The sequence below is a fragment of the Pteropus alecto genome, unplaced genomic scaffold (genome assembly GCF_000325575.1).
Source record: "Pteropus alecto unplaced genomic scaffold, ASM32557v1 scaffold40, whole genome shotgun sequence".
In the NCBI taxonomy this organism is placed as follows: domain Eukaryota; kingdom Metazoa; phylum Chordata; class Mammalia; order Chiroptera; family Pteropodidae; genus Pteropus; species Pteropus alecto.
Genome location: NW_006431919.1, coordinates 557940 through 583992, shown reverse-complemented (window position 1 = coordinate 583992; position 26053 = coordinate 557940). Strand labels below are relative to the sequence as shown.

Sequence of the window (26053 nt, the reverse complement as noted above, 5' to 3'; positions counted from 1 at the left end):
ACAAGAGCCACCAGTCCCAGGGGAGCACACAGAGTGTGATCAGTTTTCTACGTGTTCTACTATTTCTCTCTTTTGCTTAAAAAGTTCTAGTGAATGCAAGTGTGAGATCTATTAGAAATACTACAACTTTAAACATTAGTGCATCATTGACAACTTTTACCATTAATTACCAGTAATAAAATTATTTGTTATATACTTCATGTGCATGTAGACGGACAAATGTGTTTTAGCATTGGAGATGAGATCCACCGTTTGAAATTCCTAGAGCAAAGCCAAGGTGATGAGCAAGAAGGCAATTACCAAGAAAGGATTTTCTGGGTTTCTCATCTATGGCAAATTAAAGAGTGTGGACAGTAAAGTCAAACACATTGGAATTCAAATCCTGACTATATGACCCTGGGACAATTATTTTACCTCTCTAAGCCTTAATTTCTCTATCTGCAAAATGAAAGTGATATACCTACATTGTAAGATTGAAGTAAAAAATATATAACTGGAAAGATGTGTGTAAAAAGCTTAGCACTACAGGACATGGAAAATATAGAATAAATAATAAAAGCTATTATTTTTATTCCTTGTCTTCACCTCCAAATCTACAAAAACTCCAGCTCTATACAGAAATCCTGCATTTCTAGCTCTTTCTGTCTCAGAGTTCCAAACATGATATTTTACTAATTGTTGAAGATCTCTACTTGGATAACCTGAAATTCACTCAAACTTAAAGTTGAATTCCTCTTCCCTTTCAGATATGTTGTAGTAATTAATTTATTCATTCCTGCAGTTACTATACTCCACGGACCTTCTAAATTATAGGGCTGAGCTGTCTGCTGGCAACACAAAGGCTAGAAAGCATGACATAACAGCAGAAGGGCCTCGGAGGCTAGTGGAGCAGAACAGAAATTGTGGCGCCCCATGGTGAGTCTACACCAGCAAGGCTTCACTTCCTCCCCTTGCCTGCTCAGCCCCCAGTGCCAGAACTGGTATCGTACTCCCAATGTATTTGGAGAAGAATTAGAGTGTAGCCAAAAGGATGGAAAGGCTGTTATAATAATGAGGAGTTTGTCTTATACTTTCCTACCTCATAGTCAGAGTTTAGGAAATATTGGGGGGAAAAAAAAACAGCGAGTTTTATATTTAGGAAGTGTCTGATCTTATGCAGCAGGCATAGGTGACAGAAACTGGACCAGTAGATGAAAAGTCTAGGGAGTCATATTTTAACTCAGTAGTGAAAATAGAATAATAGTTCATGCTGCCAAACAATGGAGTGGACTATTTTATGAAGTGAAGTCCTCATAAATAATATCAAGTCAAAGCAGAGTCTGGATGAACAGTTCCCAAAAAAGGTACCCAAAGTGTGTGGATAAGAATTTGCCCAGTGTTGACCATTTAGGTCCACTTAGTGCCTGAAATGATACTATGAAACCATTTATTGATGAAGATAAAAAATGCATTTCAAAAAGCTTTCTTTACTATCTGATATGTATATCCCAGAATGATGTGGGCCGAAGATGACATGAGATATTGGCATCAGGGCAGGGGCGGTGTTATGAAGGAGATACTCACTGAAGATGGTCGTAAGTGCCAGAGCCAAGAACGGGACAAAGGCTGTTGCTCTCGTGGTGCTGAAGTGGCCAAGGGCAGTCAGATGGAGGCAAAGAAAGTCCTTTCTGGTGTCGGCCCAGCCCACTTGGGTGCTGCCTTATATACTCTCAAGAGTTCCTGCCTCAATTGTGAAATAGCTTTTTCCAGAAATGGAATTCTGGTAAGTGGTGAGAAACATCTGATAGGTATGGAAATTCCTTTATTGTCAAAGACAAATGATTTTACATGACATTTTAATAGATAATAGGACCCGATAGAACTGGTGTTATTTCCCTACCTCTTTATGTCCTTAAACGTTTGTGTGCTTTCACATGATTTGGTCATTAAAAAAAAAAATCTGTGGCATAGGTATTACCGTTTTTTCCCCTCTACAGATGAGGAAGTGAAATTACAAGGAAGTAAAATAATTTCACTGCATTTTCTGTTATATTCTTTTTCCAGGAACTGTCATTAGCATGGCAGCCTTATAGGTTTTGCCATTTTCCCAGGTACCCCTCTTTCCTCTTTTCTTCTCCAGCTTCAGATGAGAAATGTTGCCAGTGGAGACCCCAGACTGGGTACAGAGAAAAGGCAACAATACCCAGGTGTTTATTCCACAAACACAAGCAAAAATTCATACTCTTTATCAGGGAGATGGTTTTCCCAAGAATCCCAATTTTGGGGAGATGGTACAACAGGTGGAGCTGGTGAGCACTCACACCACGTTTACCTGGTGTGAGTAAAGCTTTATCAAGGGCCCTTAGAAAGGCCCTCTCAAGGCCAATAACAAAGAGCTCTGTGATCATTTTAACCAAGAATGGATCTAGTGGCTACAATGGCTAGACTATCCCTGAGGCTTTCGCCATGATTCTTTAGTCTCCAGACACAGACTGGTGGTTCAAGAATAAGATGTTAACTTTGCCCTGGGCTATAACTACATAGATGGCCAGTGACATCTTCCATGAATACAATACCTTTCAATAGATAAGCCACCGATCATTTGGCCATGGTTTAAATAAGTTTAATTGTGCTTTCTTCAAACCATGCTTCATTTGAAATCTTTGATGAAGACTACAAGGACACTTATTTTAGAAGTGCCAACTTTCAAACAGAGTGACTCCATGAGACAACCTTGGAAGCATCTCTTGCGGTCTTGCAGAACTGGAAGACGCTGTCTGTATCGCTAATGGAAGTAGTGCCAAAGGCTGGGAGACTAAAATTCACATTTCTTTTCAAAAGGATAAAGACAATTGAAACCAGTGTTGGGATGGTCTTGGAGGTGGGGGAAGGGCAGGCATCTTAATGTTATTGACAGGTGAAACTCTAAAGAGTCTTGCAGACATGAATTTATTGCCAGCTTTATCATTCCCTACATTACCTTGTGCAAGTTATTTAACTGCTAGATGCCTTAGTTTATCTTCGTTTGATCATTTAGTAACTATTCATGAGCGTTTTGTGTGTCTTAGAGACTACATTTCAACTTGAACATACCATGATTAATCAGAAACTTTGCCACTGTCCTCAGTGTAGCTTGACAAAGACTCTCTCCTTGACCACACTTTAGTTAGGCTCCTCTGAGTCCTCTTCTTGACTAGGTCTTGAACTTGCCCTCAGCCTCCCCCAGCACCTCATGTCTTTGGCCTGCCTAGCCCTTAGCATAGGTCTTAGCATAGAACCCTGATTAAGTAATTCTCCTACCATTGGTATTTGATCACCCTTGATTTCTGATCAAGTTCTTCGTCCCTCATCTGTAATGTATAAGCCCTTGGCTGACCTGTGAGAATTCTGTCCATTCAGTTTAGCAAAAATCCTCCTACCCTTGATATCTCCCGTTAATAATTTTCCATCTAGTGACCTGACCTCCTCATTCTGCTCTTTGTCACCCTGATTTGTAGTTAGAGTTGAGCCCCGTCTTTCCTCCTTATTGCAGTAGGGGTACTCAACACTATGCCTTGAACAATGTCTTCCTTACTACTTTAACAAGTGTCAAATAATTTTTCTTTAACAATCTTATAGAATAAATTTATTAACAGCACCATCATCATAAGCCTGCGAGTTCTAAATGAGATTGAGTATACGAAGCATTTTTTTTGGGGGGGTCTCACATATATTAAGCTCTCAACAAACATTAGTATTTGATGACAATGACTATGATAAAGAATAGGATGACGGTGACAATGATCTGGAGGAAACATCCAGAAAGCATTTAGGAACCATCTTAAGGTAAGCAAATGATGTATCTTTGTGGCCTTATTGGAAATAATGGATCTTGGCATGATAGAAAAAAGGAACTTTGTGATGACCAGAGATGTTTGATAATGACTAGAGGTAATGAGAATCTTCTCATTTTAAGTGTCCCATTGGAGGCCAGGTGATTAACTTTCAGGAACCCCACAGAGGTGACTCCTTGATTGAATGTGAGAATAGCCTCTATCCACATTTTTCCCCCCAAAATAGTCATAAGTAAGCTTTCATAACTAAAAGAGTCCAATACTACAAACAAATTAAGCTTTTAATATGTAAGACACTCTCAACATAAAGAATTTGTCTCAATACCCACATTACCCAAGCTAGAAACTAGAAATCTGACCACCGTATGCATAACTACATGCCATTAAATGTCTTCGTCTCTCTCATTAAACATTTCCAATTAATTACTGTGTCTTTGCTAACTATACATACAAAAATCAGTTTCTTATGTCTATCACCTTTGCTATGAAATTTATTGATGCTGACAAAAGCTCTAATGTGGAGGGTTGTGCAGTACAGGTACAAGATTATAGGGACTTTCACTAGAGTTAAAAGTGATTAGATTTTGCAGATATTTTAACAGAGGAGTTGACCGGGCCTGCTACTGGATTAGGTGTGGAGTTAGAGAAAGAGAAGAATCATGGAAGCCTCTGACGCTTTTGGTTGCAGCAACTGCTGGACGGTGGTGCCATTTCCTGAGACGGGGGCTGCTGCTGGGGGAGCAAGTCAAGCAGCTGAGATTAAGAGTTCGGTTTCTGGTATAAGCATGGTGGGCGTTCAACATATATTTTTACGAATTGAGAATCTGCGTTCAGTAATTAATTCCTATGAATTTTTTTTTCAAGTTCTGTGCCTTTAGATCGTCTCTTTTCTCTTTACCTGGAATTACCTGTCCCCTACCCAACCCTACTCTGATGAACTGCAATTCAAAAGGGGCTTTCCTCAACACTCCAGGCTGAATTTGTGTCGCTGACCTCTGTAGCATCCTGGCGATTTAGACATGTTTATGAAATACTAACCATGAATCAAGCATCACACTAATCACTAGGATTACAAAGATGTATTGTCCCTGCCCGCAAAGAGCTTATGATCTAATAGGGGGAGGAGAACACACCCACCAACTATTCAGTACAGCGTGATAAGTAGTATTATATACAACGTGCTGTGAAACAATGGATGAGCGAATGGTACGCAGTCAGGAACAGGCACTAATACTGATTGAGTGTATATTTGTCGCATGTAAGGTGCTTTGTGTTATTTCGTTTAGTCATCGCTCCAAAAGCCCTATAAAGCCAAGTGTTTAACTACCCACTCAGAGTTATACAGTTTGCATGTGACTGAACTAGTTTATAAATCAACCTCTGACTTCTCAGCCATTTCTTTGCCAAACCAAATGCAGAGAAGGCTCCACAGGAAGGAGAAAAGTCAGCTGAAACCAAAAGGACGAAGGCCATTTCCACAGAGGGCTGGGGGCGGGGTCAGAGTCTGTGTCCTTCAGAGACAACTGGGAAGGAAGGAGCTGGGTAGGTAATACTATGCTCATGAGTCTGGGTTTTACCCTGTAGGCAATGGGTAAGGAAGGATTTTGAACAGAGAAGTAATAGAATCAGATTTACACTACAGAAAGATTACTCCAATATATAACCTAGTTTAGACTTATGTCACAGCATTTATTAGTGTGTATAGTTATTTTCTAATTTGTGTTTATAACACAAATTAGAACCCCCAGTTTAGACTTATGTCACAGCATTTATTAGTGTGTATAGTGTTATAAACACAAATTAGAACCCTCTCTAGAGTTTGAACTTTAATTGAACCGAACTCCATTCCAATCCATGTATGTGTGTGACATATGTATGTGTATGTGTGTATGTGTGTGCACACACGTTTCTTGGAAGCCATTTGGGATTCCTTGTACAAAACTCTCTCCTGAACAACCAAATTTATATGTTTCTCAGTTTTCTTTGTAAACTGAGATATTATACCCATATCTAAGAAACAAATTTAAACAGAAGTAAAGATCAACTTTTTGGGGAGGTCTTTTTAATGAAGTGCAAAAAGAAGCCAGTCGGTTAGGCATGAGTTTGAAGGAGAGGACAGCAAGTATCTCCACTCAACAGAGACGACTCTGCACCTGCCTCCACCCCTCCCCCAACCTCGGCGGCGATGAGGGAGGCGGCAGTCTGCGCCCAGGGACGACGAAGATGCGCTGAAGGTTAGCATTGCTCTGAGCCTGCAGCTGCGGAGAGGTTAACACCTTCCTTCATGAAGAAACTGAACCTTTCCATCACTCTTCCTAAGGGGAGACACCATTAACAAGATTCGTTAGCATTAGTGTGTGTAATGGCAGAGCTGAAAGGACAATAGAGATTATGAGGCAGAACCTCATTTTGCAAATGAAGTAACTGAGTCTCTGAAATGGAATGTCCTTGCCACAGGCAGATGCTGACGGTGGGAGCAGCAGAATTTCCTTAGTCCAGTGATACCTCCACCCCGCCTGCTGTTTCCACTGATCCCAGAGCCCAGGCTGATCACCCAGTGTCTTAAAACAACAAAGAAGGAGAGATTCTGACACCAGGGGTTGAAGCAGCCTGCCCCTCTGCCTTCGCTGCTCAGCAGGACCTGTGATGAGGCCGGATCCTGTACTAGTGAGAAGAACTTCCACCACAGGTCCCCTTCAGTGTCCTTAACTATAAGCTGGTTTGTAGGCCCAGGGTGCCATGAGTGCGCATGTTAGAGAACTTTCCCTTCTGTGAAATAAATGTTCCTGCATATGAATAATGTTTATTCATGTAGATATATCCTTCTGGGCTCAGGGCCTAACCAGATATTCTAGCTTGTTAAAATAATCATAAAGATGAAAAACACAAGAGCCAAGATATGTGGCCCAAATCCAGTGGGTCTAAAAGAGGGTCAATGACGAGCAATGTGGACTTGCTGTAAAACAGTAAATGCTAAGTTGCCTGTTCTGCACCAAAGAAGTGACATCTTCCTAGTTGCATTGCCTTCAAAAACACTTTGCAGGTCAAACAAAATACCTAAACAAAACACGTCCCTGTGATTTAGGTCCAAGCACTGACAGCTTGCATTCCTCTATTTTAGATAAAAGGAAAACGTATCTTTATGGTAGCTTTATCCCCTCTATCCCCCTTAAGGCTACAGATATTTAGAGCCACTAGGAAATTGTGGAAGATAAAGGCTCTCTAGCCAGTTTGTCTAAGGAACAAGCTGTATTATGACCTCTTTAAAGTCATGTAGGAAATTATTTTTTAGTGTGGGGTTCAGGATCCTTTTTTTCAAACAAAATGTTATATGAAACGCCACCATATAAAATAGTCAAAAGCTGCACTTGAAGGTGGAGACCACCCTAAATGATCCCCTGAATCCCTTCGGTGACCCCCGACTTGTCCCTCCAGAATCTCTGGGCTTTGGGACAGCAATTTGAAAACTCATGGTCTTGTTGGACTCCCTCAGTTGGAGGTTCTGTGACTAGTCCAAGCTGGCAGACATAGTGGCCCACCCCTAGTCTGACTGTGAGGCAGTCAGTTTTCTATCTCTATCAGCTGCTTCGAGTGGGAATAAGTACAGTTTATGGAGTGAAGCAGGCTCATGGAAAAGTTTGCGGTGGAAGACACTGGCCCCAACTTCTTTTTCTCCCCATGAGGTACTCACAAGCTCTCAGTGCACAAGTGGCATTCGTTCCCATAGGTGATGTAGTCAGAACCACAAACAGGCATGTACGCGATGGGGCAAGGGATGGCCACCACTGGGTACTTCTTGTAAATGCTGCAGTCCACCTGTGACAGACACAATGAATGTTCTGCCTTCCTCCTGGCCCCCAAGCTAGGAGACCCCAGACTCTATAGTACACGAAGCAAAATACCATCCTAGTCCCAGCTCAGACAGTCTGATGCTGCTGTGGCTACTTCTGTAAGTAATATTATTACTACTAGGACAAATACTAGTACTACTAGGAACACTTCTATTATTAGTAGTAGACTCAGTTAATAATTCCTGAGCATTTCTAAGCCAAGCATTAAACTTACATCTTACATGAATTTTCTTTGTTTAATCTTTAGGTTCTACTATCATCCCTATTTACAGGTAGAGGAAATTAAGGCTTAAAAGAGAGCATTTGTATAACATGAAAGCTAGAAACTGATGTGGTCGGGATTTGAATCCAGGGCCTGGGAAATTAACCAAGGTCCTGCCCTGCTCACATGCTGTCCCTTCTGTGAGGACTTCACCAGCCCTCGGCTGGAAGTCACCTCTCTCTCCTTTAACTCAGGAATAGTTTATAAGGCTGTGGTTATTTATATGTGTGTCATATTTCCTCAAACAGCAGAGATTTCTTGATCTGTGCCTACCTCCCTAACCATACTGAATTAATCCTACAGATATATTTCATAAGTATTTGTCGACTGACAGTCGATTGGAATTGAAATAAAAATGCAATTTGGTACACTCACCGTTGTTAAAGGCAGACTAGCAGCTTCTGAAAGAGATATACAGATGGAAATGTTAAGAATAAAGCAAACACTTGAAGTCTCATTAATTAATGTAAATCTGATCCTATAGATTAAGATTCTGCATTTCCTCTGGCAACGGTCTCAGCATACACTCTAATCTTACGCAAGAAGATTCTAGTTGTTTGCTGAGGAAGCCAAATGGCTGGTGGGTTAGATAAGCCCTTGGTTCAGGCAAGAGAATTATCCAAATTTCCTCCCTTCATTACCATGAGATGTTTTCTGAAGCTCATTGTGTCTTTGATAATGGTTCGTAATCAGATAGCAATAGGCAGATATTCAATGCCACTCCCATCTTTGATATTCTCCCCCTCCTCAGCGATACAAAATAATGTGATAAAATGTCTTTAAAGTGTAAAGATTGATTTAAGCAATGTTTCAACCATATAAAAGTCTAATTGATGATTCCTGGGCTTTGGAAAATTGTGTTTTATTTCAATCCTTCTGGATCGGTCTTGATAGGCATCCAAGTTTTTCTGCATTTTGCACCAAGGAATAGTATCTAATAACAGGAATAATATCGAATAGTTATCTAACAAGTTCCAGTGTCCTTTTAAAATGGTAGACTTATGAAGAGAGGGGTTCACTTCTGTGTTCCGTGGACAGAAATAAAAATCCTTGAAAAGGAAGACACTAGACCCAAATCTCCAAAGTCTAGCAGAAACAGAAGATTCTCCCAGGCCAGCACTGTTTCCACTCTAAATCAATACTCTTTCTATTCTAAACCAGCACACTTTAAATCCAGATGACCAGACATTTCTCTCTAATGCTCACATCTCAGGAGAGGTTACTTGGAAAAACAGGCTTAATGGCTGCACAGGGCACTATCTCCCCTTAACTCACCTGAGCTGCTGCAGAAGTAGGTCACTGTACAGAGCAGAAGGAGACCCCCAATAGTCTTCATGCTGGAGGTGGCTATGATGCAGAGGCTGCTCAGGGCTGTCACAACAGCTGCATCAGCCATGCCCTAGGAAAGGGGCCATGTTTATATGGTGACACTTGGCCTCTCCACCTTTCCTATGAGGTCATCCAGTCATTGCTGGTTTTGAGAGGCTCTCAAAGCACAATGTCACACCCTGGGTGGTGGTGCAGTCCTTGTCACTTAATTGCTACTTCTTACCTGACCAACAAATTAATCATTTGCGGTAAGAAGTATTTTTCTGTCTGTCTAAGAGGTGGGGATTGTTATTTAAAATTCTAAGAAGAAATTAAGTTATGAAATAAGGAAAAATGTCAAGCTTTATTTCACGAAGAGGGTATTAAACCCAGGACAGATCACACTTAGATTTATATGTTGGCTTCTGCAAAAATACTTTTTTTAAAAGTTTTTATTTTTGAGGCAATAAACATACAAAGCCAGCTGGGGCCGAGTGGAAGGAATAGTGACTCTAGTATTTATGAAGTTCGGAGAAAAGCATTGACATTTTCTACCTCTGTGATCTCGGGTAAGTCACTTATGTGCTGTGAGCCTGTGTCAATCAGGAAGTCCTGGTTATGTTGTAGAAACATACAACCCCAAGATTTCTGTGACTTAAAACAACACAAGTTTATTTTTCATCCAAGCTGTACAGTCAGCTGACGGTACTGCGTTGCCTTCAATGAATCCCAAGTGGGCAGAGTTGTCACTATTTGGAATGTTGTTCACTGTCCAGGTGAAGTGAAAATGTGTTCTTGAGCATTTCCCCTTTCAACAATCAAATGTTCCAGGCCCAAAGTGACACCATTATCACTTTCCCTCAGTCGCCATCACATGGCCTGGCCCAATGACAGAGGTTATGGAGTGTGACCTTACGTTGTTCCTTAAAGACCAGGTGAGAGAGAACTGGAAATAGTTGGCAATGACACAGAAACCACGTAGAGCCTTAGATCCACCCCTGACGAGTGCTAACTGTTGCTTCCCACGTTAGACTTCACATCACTGGCGTCGTTTACGTGAAAGTGCTCTAAAGTGCGGTGCGTGCAGTTGTAATTGTGATTATCACTGCTACTGACGAGCCAAGAGACTCTGCTACGGGCTGCTGACATTAGCTTGTAAACTGCGCTGGGCAGGCACGGCTGTCCAAATGACTGCTGTTTGTCTACTGAGCTTCAGAGCATATGTATGAAAACCTTGGAGAAAGCAGAGGACTCTACTTCTCCAATGCTTTGGTTGGCAGGTTTATTTTAGTGCAGTGTGAAGCACAGTCTCTAGGAAAGATAAAAAATTAATAATGAAAGGATAATAAGCTAATAACATTGCATGACTCCCTAAAATTTTGACTATTACATCTGTTTAGGGAACAATATAATAGTCAAGAATATGGGCAGAGAGCCCAGTGGATTTTATTTGGAATCCTGTTTCTAATTAATGTTGACGTTGCGACTTTGAGTAGATAAGTTAAACTCTGGATGTTTTAGTTTCTCATCTGTAACACAGAAATAATATTTACCTCACAGAATGGTTTTGAAAGTTAAGTGAGATTATATATATATTTATAATGTCGTGTGTGTGCGTGTGTATGTATTGGAGTGCCAAGATCATAATTAGAGCTTGGACTATGGTAGCTAATGATATGGAACGTGAGCTTCATGACAACTCATTGAGAAAGGAATTTTTATTGCCCTCATTTTACCACTGAGTAAATTGAGGCTCAGAGGGTTTAAGTAATCTCCCCAAGATCACGATAGGAATTAAAGGAGAAGACGATGTTGGCTTCAGTCACGGAAAAGAAGGGAAGCGAACGTTCTGATCAAGAGAACTAATTCTGTTTTATTGTTGCTATGAACATTTGAAGAGAATGAATACTGAGTAAAAGCCATTATGTTTCAAGAAGAGATGTCTTTTTTTGTAGTTTGAAAATATAACTTTATCAAAGATGAGTGGGAATGGGATTAAAGGGTGATCAGAATGAAGTGGAAAGATATGGTTATAATATTTTTTGGATGTTTGATAGCAAAAGGGAGGAGGGAAATGGAAGAAGTAAAGCTTTAGCAAGATCTGGGATGACTGAACATGTCTTAAAGCTAAAGGGGAGAAGAAAAAAATAGTATATGCGGTGGAGGATGGCTAATGAGAGGAGTACAGAAAAATGGAAAATAAGATGAAAAGCCCAGGTGAAACAGCAGTCCCTCTGACAGAGGGGGCAGAGACGAGTAGATGAATGTAAAGACAAAGATACTTTGAAAGGGAGAGGAAGATGAAGGAATCCATTGTAAGGTTGGCTCCAGTTGTTAACTTCTGGGGTTGCTACTTGCTGTGGAAAAATTATATTGGTCTGGAAGCTGGAGAAGGATGGAGAAGGCTTGGCACAGACATTGATGAGAGCGTGTCAGACAGTCGACAGGGATATAAAAATTAATGGTCACTAGACAAAATTAGCACCAGATTTTAGCAGTCTCAGTCAGAACCATCCTAAATATTTCTCTCAAAATATGTTATGACGCTGAGTGAGAAATAGAAAAGGGATTTTAGGGATGGGGGTGTGTACTTCAGAGACTTGAGGGGGAGCTATAAAGACTGTGGTAGGCTTAAAAGAGAGTCAGATGTTCAAGAGGTTCAGATGGGTTATGCACGGAGCGAGCACTTAATGGTTTGGAGGTCAAGGTGCAGGCTACATGTGAATTGAGTAGATGTGCGGAATGAGAGTGATTGTTCATGGAGGCTGCAGCTAGTAGGCCAAGTGTCAGGTGAATGTCTCAAGGGAGGGACTGAAGTAATGACTCTCAGGGTGTACCCGAAGGTAAAGCAGATGAAGACAGAGTGGAGAGAAAGGTCTTCGAATTTAAAAAGGTGAGGAAAAGTGAGGTCGAATGATCAGGTGTGGTTCTCTTTGGGTTTTGGCAGCTGTTTACACAGGAAAGGGAATTTTCAAGCCAAACCCTGAGCCACAAATGATGGAGGGTCCTTTGCAAGTGAAAGGAGTCTGTGAAGATTTTGAAAAGCAGTCTACTCTGCACCGAGGGCAGTTTGTAATTCCTCCCTGTATTCTTAGAGGCGCCAAAATGTGAGGCCTTATCAGAGAGGACCTCAGTGACAAAGGTTTTATTCGAGGGAAGGCAACACAGAATTCAAAACCTCAACAAAAAAACATAAGGATGAAGGAGAAGTTTCAGAGTGCTGAATCCCTGATTTCTTCCCCAGTGGATTTGGGTGTCACAGCGGGGGAGGAGAAAGGTGACCATCAAAAAGTGGAGAAGGGTGCGAGAATTAAACTGGAGCGGGGCCTGAATGGGGAGCTCCTGGGTTGTGAGCTAGAGGGAAGAGGGGAACCAGTGCCACAGCTGGCAGTAATCCAGGTAAAGGACAATGGCTGCAGGAAGCGAAAGGTATAATAAGAAAATCGGCCATACTTTAAGCACTCGCTGTGTGCTAGAACTGTGCTACACCTGCTATGGGCGTGATCTAAGACTTACAGTGATCTTAGGAGAGAGATGCAGTTATTTGCCCTTTTATGTAGCTAAGGTAACAGGGACTTGGACCGAGTGGCCAGTTTCAAGTTAAGAGCCAAGGATTTTAATTACTTTGGTGTATTGCCTTTAAATCTAAATCTAAGGTAGATTTGGAGACACATTGAAAATTGGAATAACAGAAGTAAAACTGGCAGATTCAGAGCCATCAGGAAGGACAGATGCTATTTTAAATCACCAGACAGAGGGAGCCCAGGGCTGGGGCAGAGTGCGTGGCATTTTCACCTGTGAGCATCATCTGGAAAGGAGGGGCCCAGCAGGAAGAGGGGACGCTCGAGAGGCAGGAGACAAGGGTTCTTGCCCCGTCCACCCACCCTCATCAATCCAAGGTGCAGTGCTGTGACAGTCCCTTCTATACTTTGTGCTTTCTGCTTCCCAGACATCTAGTGAGATTAGCTTAGGCTGGTGCTTCCAGTTTTCCAGTTAAAAATCCCTCCTTGGAACGCTAATATGTACAAATGATAAATAAGGCTGAGGGTCGGGGGTGAGTGGAAAGAAGTTGGAACTTTCCTCCTTAATTCCGTTTCCCCTCGTAATTGCTGCTCTGGCCCACGCCTAACTCCCCGGCTCCGTCCTTGGCGTCCAGCACACACTCCATCCAACACCCTGAGGCCTTCTTATGACAGTTTAAAATCAGTGGCCTAGCTTGGGCTGGACTAGCTCTAGCCTTTTGTCCACCTGCTTCTCCCTTCCCTATGTGATGCCTTCACACTCGAGCTCTTTTTTACCTTCTTTTTCCTTTTCCATGTTCATGCTTCTGTGTGCACTGAGGCACAATGACCAAGAGGATTTTTGCATTTGGATCTTGTGTCTGGAAGGACCTTGTTCCCTGCCTCTCGTGGGAACCGGGAGTTAGCACATGCAAGGATCCTATGTTTTGGTTCTGTAGAATTTTCTTTGAATCACTGAGGCTACAGAGTTCGTCATGGAAGAAGATAATGCGTAGAAACAATAACAACTCTTGTTTCCTTTCGGTTTATGTTGCTCCTAGGTGGAGCAACTTCACACTACATAGATCTAGATCACACACACACACACACACACACACACACACACACACACACACACCCCTCCCAGCTCCTATCAGTAAAATCATGTCTCCTATGTTCACTGCTGAAGGAATACCTGTAACCCCAGAGTTAGCCAATATTAGAGACTATGTTAGCCTTCCAGGGCTACCATAATACCAAAGAATGGTGATTTAAACAACAGAAATTAATTTTCTCACAGTTCTGGAAGCTGAAAGTTCAAGATCAAGGCGTGGGCAGGATGGTTTCTCTTGAGGCTTCTCTCTTTGGCTTGTAGATAGCCATCTTTTCACTGTGTCCTCACATAGTCCTTGTGTGCATGATCCTTGGTGTCTCTTCCTCTTCTGATAGGGATGAAAGTCCTATTAGCTTAGGGCCACATTTTGATGACCTCGTTTAACCTCGATTACCTCTGTAAAAGCACTGTCTCCAAATACAGTCACGCTAGGGGTTAGGGCTTCTACAAATGAATTTTGGGGAGACGCAATTCCATCTACGACATTCTGCCCTCTGCACCTTCCCCCAATTCCTTCTCACACGTGGAGAATCACAAATCAATGTCCTTCTTACATGTAGAGAATCACAAACCATCGATCATCAAGACCCTTTTATCCCATGAAATGTTTAGTATTTCTTGACAAAAGAATTCCTTGGTCAATCAGATTTGAGAAACTGTGGATCTCTATTTCATTTGGAGGGATTCACAATGCACTTTATTTTATTAAAGGCTCTCTAAGTTTTTTGCAATACAGAAAACTTTTCACTTAGTTTAACTCAATTTTACCCCAACTTAATTTGTCACAGTTTACTTATTATTTTACAGAATATTTAATAACATCTAAAATGACGCTAGTGCTTTCTCGGACATTAAGAAAGAAGGATATACTCCAATTTCCCATAAAGTTATAGTGTCTAATATACAGAGTCGTTACCAAGAAAGATCACTGAATTTTTCAGTCTGCTTGGACTGCTCAGAAGTTTTTACCATATTGAAGAGAACTCCTTCTCTCTGCAGCTTCCATACATTCTAGTTCTCTACAACGGAGCCCGATAGAATGAATGTGCTCTATCTTTCCAAGTGAATCCCTTCAGGCATACAAAGGCAGCTCTAGAGTGCCTGGAAAAGTCCTTTTTCTCCAGACGATATAGATCAGCTTCTTTGATATTTCCGTAGAGTCTGTAATCCTGTAAGTCCTCCCTACCCTGACGCATTAACATAACATTACTTCATAACGGTGAAACACAAGTAAAAGTCAACTTCGTTTCCCTTCTCTGTTTCATGCAGTATTATCCTCACTAGAGGTTCGGAGATGAACAAGACAGCCAAGGACTCTACTTCTTGGAACTTCTTTTCTTGTAGATTAAAAAAAAATGACCATAGACTATAATACAATGATTTCATATGCTGATGAGTATTTAAAAGAAAATATATCATGATATTGGGCTAGAGAATAATATGGAAATGGGGGCCAAATTTGATTGGGTGATCAGAGAAGGATTCTCAGAGGAGGTGCTATTTGAATAGACGTCTGAATGATGAGAAGGAGCCAGTCTAGACTGTTTCTCTGATTCCAGTGTTCTCCAAAATGTCTTGTCATTATAAAACATTCAACTTGTAAATCAGACAGGCTCTAGCCTGTGTCTTGTGATTGATTAGGTTAAATGTTTTGTACTGAATTCTATGTGAGATTGGATTAAAAAATTCTTGCACTTATTTTTTTAATTGCCTTTTCTCCACGTTTGTCTCTTCTTATTATTTTCTATCACGAGCTTTTCTTATGGCGATTTCAAGTCGAGTCTGTGTTTAGGAGTTCATGGCCTCAAACATTCATTTAGTGTCTAGCTATTAAACGTTGATTATGTGTCTCACTTATTATATGACCTTGTTTTATTCACTATCATCACAGCATTCATTACTACCTGCCATTGCCTGTTCCTCTATGTGTATATTATTCATCTGTCATCACTAAAATTCGGGCTCCGCAAGACTTGTCTGTCTTGTTTGCTTGCTTATACCAACACCAAGCACTGTGCATTGCACAGAGTAGGAACTACTGAATCAATAATTACTGAATAAACGAGAGTCCTAAGATTCCATATTATGTCAAAAAGTAGAGTAACACAGGATTCGGCCCTCATTTGGGAGAAAAAAAATCTGTTTTACACAGTGAATTTAAAAAGAAAGAAAGCTTATCTCACTGGAACTTAAAATAATTCAACCATTTTCGATTGAATTTAATTTCAATAAGAAGAGGAAATCGTGACATGTTTAACATTCTCTTCCATATTTTTTCCAAATAACTCGAAATCATCTTTAAGTTGAAATCACTGTTGTCTGAGTGAGCAAGGGCCCTTTTGCAGCGTTCTCTTCAGTGGCAAAGGCTACAAGGTAAATGTATCCCGATTGCTGACAGAGAACCTCCACCTACTTCTCAGTAGCTACCACCACTGTGACAACGCAAGGAATCCACCCCTCCCAGCGGTGTCCAAACATAATCTACAAAAAGAGATTCATTCAGCTAATCGACAGGCTCTTTAATCAAGGTAATGCCTGCATAGTTTACGATGAGTACTATCTAAATGTAGCATGTCCAGACCAGAAAGAAATAATAAGAAACAAGGCTTGAGAAATGACTGAAGTACCAGAGTTTTGTTTGCGTTTGTTTTTCCTGGAGAAAAGAGACTTGAGTGTGTGTTGCGTAGAAGACAGAAGATTCATCTTCTACTGTTAACTGGGAAAGAGCAAACTGTTTTGTTAGAAAAGGCTCTGATGGTTGAAAGCATCATGAGTGTAGGTTTGGATTCCAGGTAAGCAGTACTCCCTTCTAATTGGACCTCCATGGCAATGTTTTTGCTCCACCATAGCAACAATAAAACCATCAGTGGGAAACCCTGATATATGCTAGGCCATTAGAAATATTGTGGAAGTCAGACTGTTCAGATGATCTCAGCCCTCACTCCAACTCAGTGAACCTATGACTACCTGAATTAGGCTTTCAGTCAGTGCATTTTGGGTTTAACTGACTTCGTTTTATTCATGTTTGTAGAGTGACAAAGACGAAGCAGTATACACAGTGATGCTAATTATATAATAAAATGCTAATTATATAAAAGTTATATAACTTTTATTATCAAAGTTAAAATTCTCAGAGAGACAAAGTTAGCCCAGAGAGATTACCTTCCCGATGTCACTTCTTCAGTGACTTCAATACCTGCTCTTTCCATTTGGCCAGCTGTTGAGGATATGCAATAATAGGGGGACTCAGTCTAGAAATGACTGTCAAATATAGATGTGCTTTCCCCAATTGCCTGGAGAATGAATACAGAACACAGATGCCCAGGCTCATTAAAATACGGTATGCCTAGGCCTATCTATGTACAAAAACTTGTGCAAAACCAAGGAAGAAGGAAGTTGTAAGGTGCGTCCTTGTTGCCAGCAAAGGTGTACTGTGTGTTATTAGCTGGAAAGGTGATTGAGAAAGTAGAGCTGTGCGCCCTCCTCTGGACACGTCCGGTTATGTAATGAACTAGTCAGACTAAGCTAGAAGAGGCTGACATCTAGTGGCAATAACAGGTAATGACACAGAGCACACAACCAAAGGCCACTTTTTTCACCTTTCATTTTCCCCAGCCTCAAATGTAATAATGACGTCATCTCCTTGTATTAGTCAAGATATTTCTGTCAGAAGTGACAGTTTATAAACCAGATTAAGCAAAAAATATAAAACAGAATTTGGTAACCGATGTAATAGTAACCGTGGGATGGAGTGAGAATTAGGTATGCTGGAATGAGGGGGTTAAATGATATGGATTCACTCTCGCTCTCTCCAAAACATACCTGCCTCCCCAAAACGCCCCCCTTCTATTAGCAGGTGGACATTTTTCTCACCTAATGAAGATGGGCTTCATTCATTCATGAATATAAGGTAGAAAGCCTCATATTCATGAGTATTTTCTCTTTTGCTCATGTCTTTAAGTGAGATTAGTAGGGGCAGGGTCTGACCTTGCAGAGGAACCTGAAATTTGCAGTAAATTTAATTCAGGGGCACGTCAAGTAAGTCTACTTAATAACAGACCTTGGACATAAGCAAAATGAAAGCTGACTTTAAACAATCAGCAAGCACACAGAGATGAATATCTACCACTTCTTTTATTATGTTTATTTGTAATAAATGCGATATTTGATCCTCCATTAGTTTAATTCCTTTGTTTCCGATTTGGTCCAAATTTGGGCGCAGCGTAGAAGTGTGTTATTACACACCCTCAAATTCCAGAAGAAATGATTTTCAGCATTTAGTGAAAAGAATAAGCGAGTATAGTACTCTGTTATCCATTAATCACATTTTCCATATTTATGAAATTCAACATTATTAAGTTCCCTAAAGAGAAGAGAGTAAAAGACTAGTATCACAAGGAAAGTGGGCATTGTTTCACATTCCCGTATCTTCCAAATGACATCCTAATGAGGGGATCTGCTTTCACAATTCCCTTTATACCCATCTCTTTTCCATTTGTTTGTCACTACCATAGCCTGCACATTTCTCCCCGATGTCTTGATTATTCAAAAAGTGTCCTGTGAAGTGTTTCAACAGAGGATCTTTTGTTTCTTAACCTATTCCCATTTTGATACCTTTCCCCGATTTTTCTACCAAGAAAAGACAGATTTTTCTACCAAGAAAAGACAGCCATAGCAATAATGAGATGCATAGTAATTCACGTATTTCACACTATAATAAACTTTTTACTAGGTTTACATGCCTATAGACTATTCTATTCTCCTTACTCTGGTATTTGTTTCCCAGAAGACTAGCCTTTGCCTATCTTTCCACCCTTATATATTACTGTTTTCTGGATATAGAACATTCATTTCAACACAATTTCTTTCTTTATTATTTCCTCCAAAGACACTGCACATCTTCTCAATTCCAAATATTTTTCCAAGCAGTGAACCCTGTATAAATTGCCTATTCTATTTTCTTTCGCATTTTGTTTTCTTTAAGAAGTCTTTAACCTTCTCTTCCTTCAAGAGACTCCCTACCTTAACTCCTATATCAAGCATACCTTTGATGTAGAACTACTCACTTGGATCAGGGCTGTAAACATAATTGCTGGTAGGAGCCAAGTTGCTGATATAAATGAGTGAAGTGGGCGACCTTCACCACAATAGAGAGGTGAGTCTCTAGCTACCTGGAATGCCTGCGCTCCATCTGGATGGGCAGCTACTATGAACCACCATTGCTTATTTCTTACATGCAAAAATTCTAGCTTCCTATTAGTACAATGTTTGCTTTTTCAAAATAAGTTGGAAATCAGAAAAATATTTTCTGATTTTTGAAATACTGTCAACCAATCCAAAACTTACTAAAATACCATTTTGGTTCCACAAAACCACTGCTGTTCTCTATTATCATGAATTCTTCTACACATATGTTCTTTTTGCCAAATAAGACTGCACACTTCTGAAGGGTCTGGGATCTGTTTCGGGGACCTCTAAAGATAACGGCTGTGATTCTGTATCCATTCTGGCCAAGATCCAAACTCTTTCGTTTTCTTTTTTCAAAGGATTTACACTGTTCATAAATGGTGGGTATCTCTCAGGACTGGGAGTCCAGTTTGCCTGGATTTTTCTTCACAACACTACAAAAAGCAGACAGGGCGGAATGACTCCCCTCCCTCCATCACTCATTCATCTTTCCTTGAAACCAGTGGTAGAATCTTGGTTAATTCACCGTTTTCAGTTCTCATTCTTTTCCTTTCAAGAACATTTCAATCATCCTCTGAGTCCAGTACTTGCTCTGAAGATGAGCAAATCTTTTCTTTGTTGGACAAGCTTCTCACTCTCTTTCCTTTGGTGCTCAGCAATAACCCTCATGGGACGGGAACATGACGCTGGACGCCCATGAGGATTCCTCTCAAAGGAAGACGCACGTGAAGAAGCAAACTCAGCAGACCTGGAATGCTCTAATTATCTCTGGCGAAATAACCTATAAACTCTGCCTGATAAGAATGTTTTGTAACCCAAGGTCATAGGCCTCGCCAGATTGTTCATGCTCAGGCGAACGCCTGTTTTGTTCCCCAGTGGTCTCAAGCCACTCTGTATCAGTTTGAAATGTTTTTCTGGGAGGTGGTGGGGAAGTGAAAGACTAAGTAGTTGTCTGTAGTGCAGGTGCTGCATGCCTAGGTGGCTGGCCCCAAACAAATAGCTGGGAAATCAAGATTTTTGTGAGCTTCCCTGGTTCTCAGTACTTCATACCTGTTGTCACACATCATAGCTGGGAGAATTAAGCATTGCCTGTGTGAGTCCACCGGGAGAAGACAACGGAAAGCTTGTGCCTGATCTCTCCTGGACTCCACTGTGTGAGACTTCTGCCTCCACTGATTTTAGTCTGTATCTTTTCATTGTAAAAAACCATCACCATGCGTTTAACAGCTTTTCTGAGCTCTGTGGGTCCTCCTAAGAAGTTATCAAACTTGAAGGTAGCCTAGGTTGTGAGGAGTTATTGACAAGTCAGGCTGGTTTGTAAAAATGATTTCTAATGGTGTTAAAATAAATCACAAGGAATATTAGTTTTTTCATCTAAACTTTCCTTGAATTTATTTGAAAGTCAAAAGATTATTAAAAGCCCACTGTTAATTTTCACCACACAAACACTTCGTTACTCATGTGTATCTACACCTGGATCTATGTCTATATCTACATCTGTATTTACATCTATTTATATCTTCCGAACAACATTTAGGGGTGTTATTTATAGGTACGTCAATATAAGTTGCTACAGAAAATTTGAGTGATTTTTAAAAATTGGATTTCTATAGAGTATCTGCTAACATCCCTACACAATTCAATCAAAATATCGTGTAAGATTTTCTTCTTTTTCTTTAATAAGTCAATTTTGAATGTTTGCTATGTTAAAAAAAAAAAAAGAAATCACTTTATGTGTAGTCTGAAATCTTTTGGGAATAATAGAGGCTATTTTCTAAAAAAAAAAAAAAAAAAAAATAACCCACGAATCAGTAAATCTAAGTTCTTTGGCTAAGATTATTTAAAATTTCTGTGAAGAAATATAGAGGAAAAAAATGACCGTATTTTATTCTGAACTTACCATTGAGCGACACAAAAGAAACACTCATTCTTGTAAGTGTGGCCGTTTGTAGCGCAAACGTACGCAGGCACATCCGGACAGGGATAGTCTTCGTCAGGTTCCATGGGGTAGTACATTTTACACGGGGGCTGCAAATATTAGAACATTCCCCCGCCCCGATTTATTCTTGTCCTGCCACTTCTGTCCCACATACAAATGATGTCAAATATTCCTAGTTAAATGATCTTTTTCAAGGATTTCCTCTCCTCTGGGCTTTGGTCAGCCGAGTTTTTTTTTTGTTTTTGTTTGTTTGTTTGTTTGTTTTTTTGCTGAGTGCAGTGCCTTCACCCATCCCATCATTTCTTAAAGTCATGAGCACTGTAATATCTCAGTTTGAAACCCAAATGCAAAGTTTCCATTTAAACTTGGAGTCTCAATGTCAGAAGATCATTATAAGAAGTATGTGAGTAGAGATATTTATGTGTTTGTGAACTTCTAGAGAACAGGGGCTCAAATGCTGGTAAGAGTGAGGGTTCATCCTGAGACTGGGAATAAACCCTGTATTTAACCTTGTGACCTTGAACAAGTGACATTTGTTATTTCATTTAATGCTTAGAGGTATATTTTACCATTATCATGCTTGTGTTATCTGGGAGTAAATCTAAGTCTGAAGAGGTTAAGATATGTGCTCAAGGTCACATAGAACACTGTTCTACTTCACCACTATGAAGTTGAGGTCTCTCAAGTCAAGAGAGTGATCAGATAGAATCAGAATTCAGAACTGAAGAAATTAAATTTACCTTAGGCCATTTAGAGAAGTCACGGTGTTTGAGTGCACCTGCAAATAAAGTACAGACACTATAGGTTAAAAGAAACGGTTTTCCATGGAATCTGATTTTACCCACTGAAGTTACTGACTAAATAAAGAACCGTAATTTAATAACTCATTTGCACAAAATTATATAACAGAATTTGTGGGTGGTGACTACTTTATCAATTTATTTGTTCCTTTCATTTTCACACGCCTGACTTCATTTATCGATTGGCTGTGGCACTGAGGAAGAAAGCGTAAAAACCATTTGGGGTTGGATGCATAACTTGCCAACCTTGTCATTTTCATTAACTTGCTTGACTTTTGTTGGCTTTAGTTTCCTCTTTGCTACAACTGGGATTAGTAGACACATTTGAAAGTCTGTTATAAAAATTAAATATAACATAGGAAAGAAAGGATGAGGTCAGTTCCCACCAAGAGGCTGAATTAAAGATGACGGTCAAAGAGGATGAGGAAATTCAGGAGTTCCTTGGCTCTAGAGAGACTAAACCATGGTGAACTGTTTTGTGTGGGGGGCGCTGGTGGTGCCTGGGGACAGAGAGTGACCAGCCAGCTGTGAGAGAGCAAAATGAGAAAATACCTGTTATAGTTCTCCTCTTCTTTATTTCTCACTGTTGAGATGATATTTTAAATACCCAAGAATAAGTGTTTTTAAATGAGAGTATTATGCTAAGTGAAATAAGTCAGAAAAGGACAAGAACCTATTGTTTTCATTCATGTGCGGGATATAAAACAAAAAGTAACAAGGCTAAAACAAGCTCAGGTGTTCTTTAGCCTGCTATCTTTTATGCAAGAAAGTAGGAAGAATAACAAGATATACATATACATGTTTATTTGAGCAAAAAGAAACACAGGAAAGAGAGAGACTAATGAGGCTGGGTACATACAGGGCGAGGGTGGGATTGGAGCGAAAAGAAAAAGGTACAATGACACATCTTTGAACCTAAACTTTGTTCATTTGGCTTCATTTCGTTTATGTTCAAAATGATTTTGAATTGCCCTTTTGATTTTTCTTGACCCACGCATCACCTAGAGGTATGTTACTTAATTTTCAGGTATCGGAGGATCTTCTATAGCAACTCTTTCTACCAACAGTGCTGCCCGATTGATACCGATTTGCGTTACCAAGCTCAAAGGTCTATGTCTCAGCAAAACATCTCCTATCCAGCCGCAAATTATTCTTTGTCTTTCTTACAAGTAAAATAAATTCGATGTTTCTTTCCCAAGACCTGTAAGTTTGCTTACCTGAAAAAACAGTATGTGTCAATGTGGAGAATACCAGGAAAAATATGGTGATGTGAGGAAAGGCAGCCATTTGAGGTCCTCTAATGTCCTGCTTTGGTGAGATCTGTGAAGATGCTCAAGACAGTTTATTCCTAATCTTGCACAACTGGCTTTCCAAACATGAGAGAACCCACTATCCTGCGGTGGTGCCATTTCCGTAAACTTGGCCATGGTCGTTTCACACTGCCCTGGTCAGACCTGAGAGGGCCCTTCTGCTCTAAAGAAGGAATGAAAACAGTTAAACCAACTCTTTACTTTCTCTTCTGCCAGCAGCCACTGTACGATCACAGTCCTGGTTTGGAAGAAGAATTAGGCACACTGTAATGCATGTCACCCTACAATGCAAGCCATCTGAGTCCCTGGAATGCACCAGTCTCTCCCACACTAAAGCCCCACTTTTCCTCACTAAGTCTCTCCTTCCAGGCCCGTTACTCTAATACAAAGCACAGACTGAAAATAGAACTGTTGGTCCTGGGTCATAAAAAATATGGATACCTTCACAGATTCAAGAATCAGGATATATATCAATAGCTAGATCAAGACATAATTTTTATGACTCATATATGGGTACTCATATATAGGTGTAGACATATACATGTACATATATCTGGGATCAAATTCTAGCTTCAACATCTTTTTTGATGTGAGCCTCAGAAGAAGTATGAAGTTTATAGGATATTGAGAAGATCAACTGATATTAATATAAGTAAAGAATGTAACTATATTAAATTGCCAATTTTGTTAGCTAAACTCTTCTTTTGTAAGGATGGAAATATCTAGGCTGAGAGAAGATACTTTCCAAGTAATTTCATCAATGTCCTCATGCTTCTTCTCCAAAATGCAGCTGGCAGACACGTAGAGAAATGAGGGAGAACCATATTTGGAGAGGAATTTTCCCTACTTCCATGTGGAGAGAAAACAAAAGGAGGTTGCTGGAGGAAAACAAACATACAGGGAAACCTACTGACAGAGAAGAAAGCCAAAGACATTCCATCACTGATTTGGTCTAAGAAAAGAGGTGAAGAGCTGTTACCTGAATAAACTTGCTACAAAACGTGAGCCTGCTGTAGTCACTCTGAGGTCACAGCTAGCCCTGAGCAAAGTTGCTGCAGTCAGGGACATCTAATGGCTGTTTCCTAGTTTGATCCTTCTCTTGAACCACCTCCTTTGCTATTTCATGTGCCAGCAGGCAGGAACAGACCTGGAGGTTCTGTTCTTGTGGTTTCTGATTGTGAGTCACAAGAACAAGAAGAACTTGTATCCATTTGCAAATCAGATTAATTATCTACTACATTCCAGATGATCTGGTGAAACTTCTTGCTGAATACAACACTGGTTCTAGTCTTCCTGGTCTCCTTTGCCTCCAGAGGTCACCTAGTCCATCCTGCTTCTCGGAAGGTTTACCTTTTTTACTTTCTAGGACATGATTTCTGGTATCAGCCTGGGAAACTCTGGCACTGCAGCCAATAATCCTCGCAATACTCAAAGCCTTCCAATTTCTCCACTTGTTTCCGCCTACTACGTCTCAACGTAAGCAAGTCTGAAAATTATTTGCCATAATCTGGAAAATTTCCATCTCACAGACTTCGAGCTCTCCTAGAGTAGTTGGTACTCCTTTTGCTGCTTTGTGTTCCTTTCTCAGCCTGAGTCCCACAGTCTGACTTTTCTATTTAGCCCTTTGATGTGACCATACTGTCTTGATATCTTGCTCTTTATTCTTCCTCTTTCTTCCAACCTGATATAAATTCGGTTTTCTATTTTCCTGCTCCAGAGATTGGTTGTGGAGTAAGGACAGAAGAAATTCCGTACAATGGACTCCACAATCCTACTATCATCACCCTTGACCTAAGCCCCGTAGACGCCTAAAGATGCCTCTTATTTAATGTCATGTTGCTTCCTATGGCACCCATCTCCATATCATTACCTTTTTCTGATCTAAAACACAAATCTTCTATTGGCTTTTCATCGCTTTTAACATTATTAACCAACTTGACATAATTGAAATTTATCCAACGCTACAACTGCTTCTGGCCATATGTAGTAGGTATACTTTCCCTGTTCCTATGACTAAGTACGACTAAAACACAAATAAAATAAACATAAGAAGACCATAAAGTGGAGAGAAGGTGGATGGGCTGGGGACCTGCGGACTTGAAGCATTAACACAGTGCTGAGTTTCCTGGGCTTTGTTTTGGCTTCATGTATCCTGGACTTGGAGGTGAAGAAGATGGCAACCTGGAAACCCCGATAGGCACAGACAAAAAAATCCCCAACAAAGCTTCCCTTTCTAGCTAAAGGACCAGAAAAGGAGCACAAATGTTATCTGGCCTTAAAAAATATATATCCACGAACCCATCACTCTCAGCAGCCCATTTTGCTGCTAGGTTTCTTGTGAGATCTGTTTCACAAATAGTAAGAAATAAAGGCAAACCAGGGGTAGCTGGACCCTCTACAAGGCACTAATGCCTTGTCCACATATTTCTCCTCTTTTATTCAATTTATGAGGTCTTTTTTCCTGATGGAATCAAGTAACACATTCATTATAACTATTTCTATGTAATTTACGACAGGTGTAGTCGTGTTATTGACATTAACCAGATGCCAACAGGTAATAAAGAGGACCAGAATTTAATCTGACTCTACAATCTTTATTGATTACTCAGTAAGTGCTAGGCATTGTGCTAGGTCATAGAGACTGTATAATGTCCATTAAATGACCGCCCTTATGGATCCTAGAGTTTTACTAAAAGCAGGTGACATTCAGAAATTCAAGGAAGCAGTGTGTTTATTATCCAGATTTGGGGAGGTAGTACATGTAGTCATACAGATATGGTATAAATACCTTACCCAAGCTAGCCTAGTCAGAATCTCATTCAAGAGAGCTTGGAATTAAAGCAGAAGACCTGTGTTTGGGTTTTTGAACTAGGAAGTCATAGCAGAGGTTGCTAGGTGTCTACCAATCCCCTTTGTCTATAGCAATAAGACTGTAGCTGGAAACCTGCTAGCCCAACTAGATTTGACATT

General features: G+C 40.3%; 2 protein-coding genes across 3 annotated transcripts; both read right to left on the bottom strand.

Moving 5' to 3' along the window:
- Window positions 1-6081: 6081 nt before the first annotated feature.
- SPINK7 (serine peptidase inhibitor, Kazal type 7 (putative)) lies at window positions 6082-9261 on the bottom strand. The gene is made up of 4 exons (XM_025043162.1): window positions 9201-9261; window positions 8301-8326; window positions 7504-7628; window positions 6082-6127 (listed from the first exon to the last, which is right to left on the bottom strand). Exons 1-4 carry the CDS (start codon window positions 9259-9261, stop codon window positions 6082-6084), a joined length of 258 nt encoding a protein of 85 aa, XP_024898930.1.
- Window positions 9262-18023: 8762 nt separating this feature from the next.
- SPINK13 (serine peptidase inhibitor, Kazal type 13 (putative)) lies at window positions 18024-24200 on the bottom strand. 2 transcript variants are annotated; one of them, XM_015585230.2, is made up of 5 exons: window positions 24063-24200; window positions 22991-23093; window positions 21714-21751; window positions 20935-21062; window positions 18024-18210 (listed from the first exon to the last, which is right to left on the bottom strand). In XM_015585230.2, exons 2-5 carry the CDS (start codon window positions 23058-23060, stop codon window positions 18165-18167), a joined length of 282 nt encoding a protein of 93 aa, XP_015440716.1. In that variant the 5' UTR covers window positions 23061-23093; window positions 24063-24200; the 3' UTR covers window positions 18024-18164. The 2 variants fall into 2 exon arrangements, with proteins under 2 accessions (XP_015440716.1, XP_024898917.1); XM_025043149.1 differs by having other exon boundaries at window positions 22991-23246; window positions 24063-24156.
- Window positions 24201-26053: the final 1853 nt, after the last annotated feature.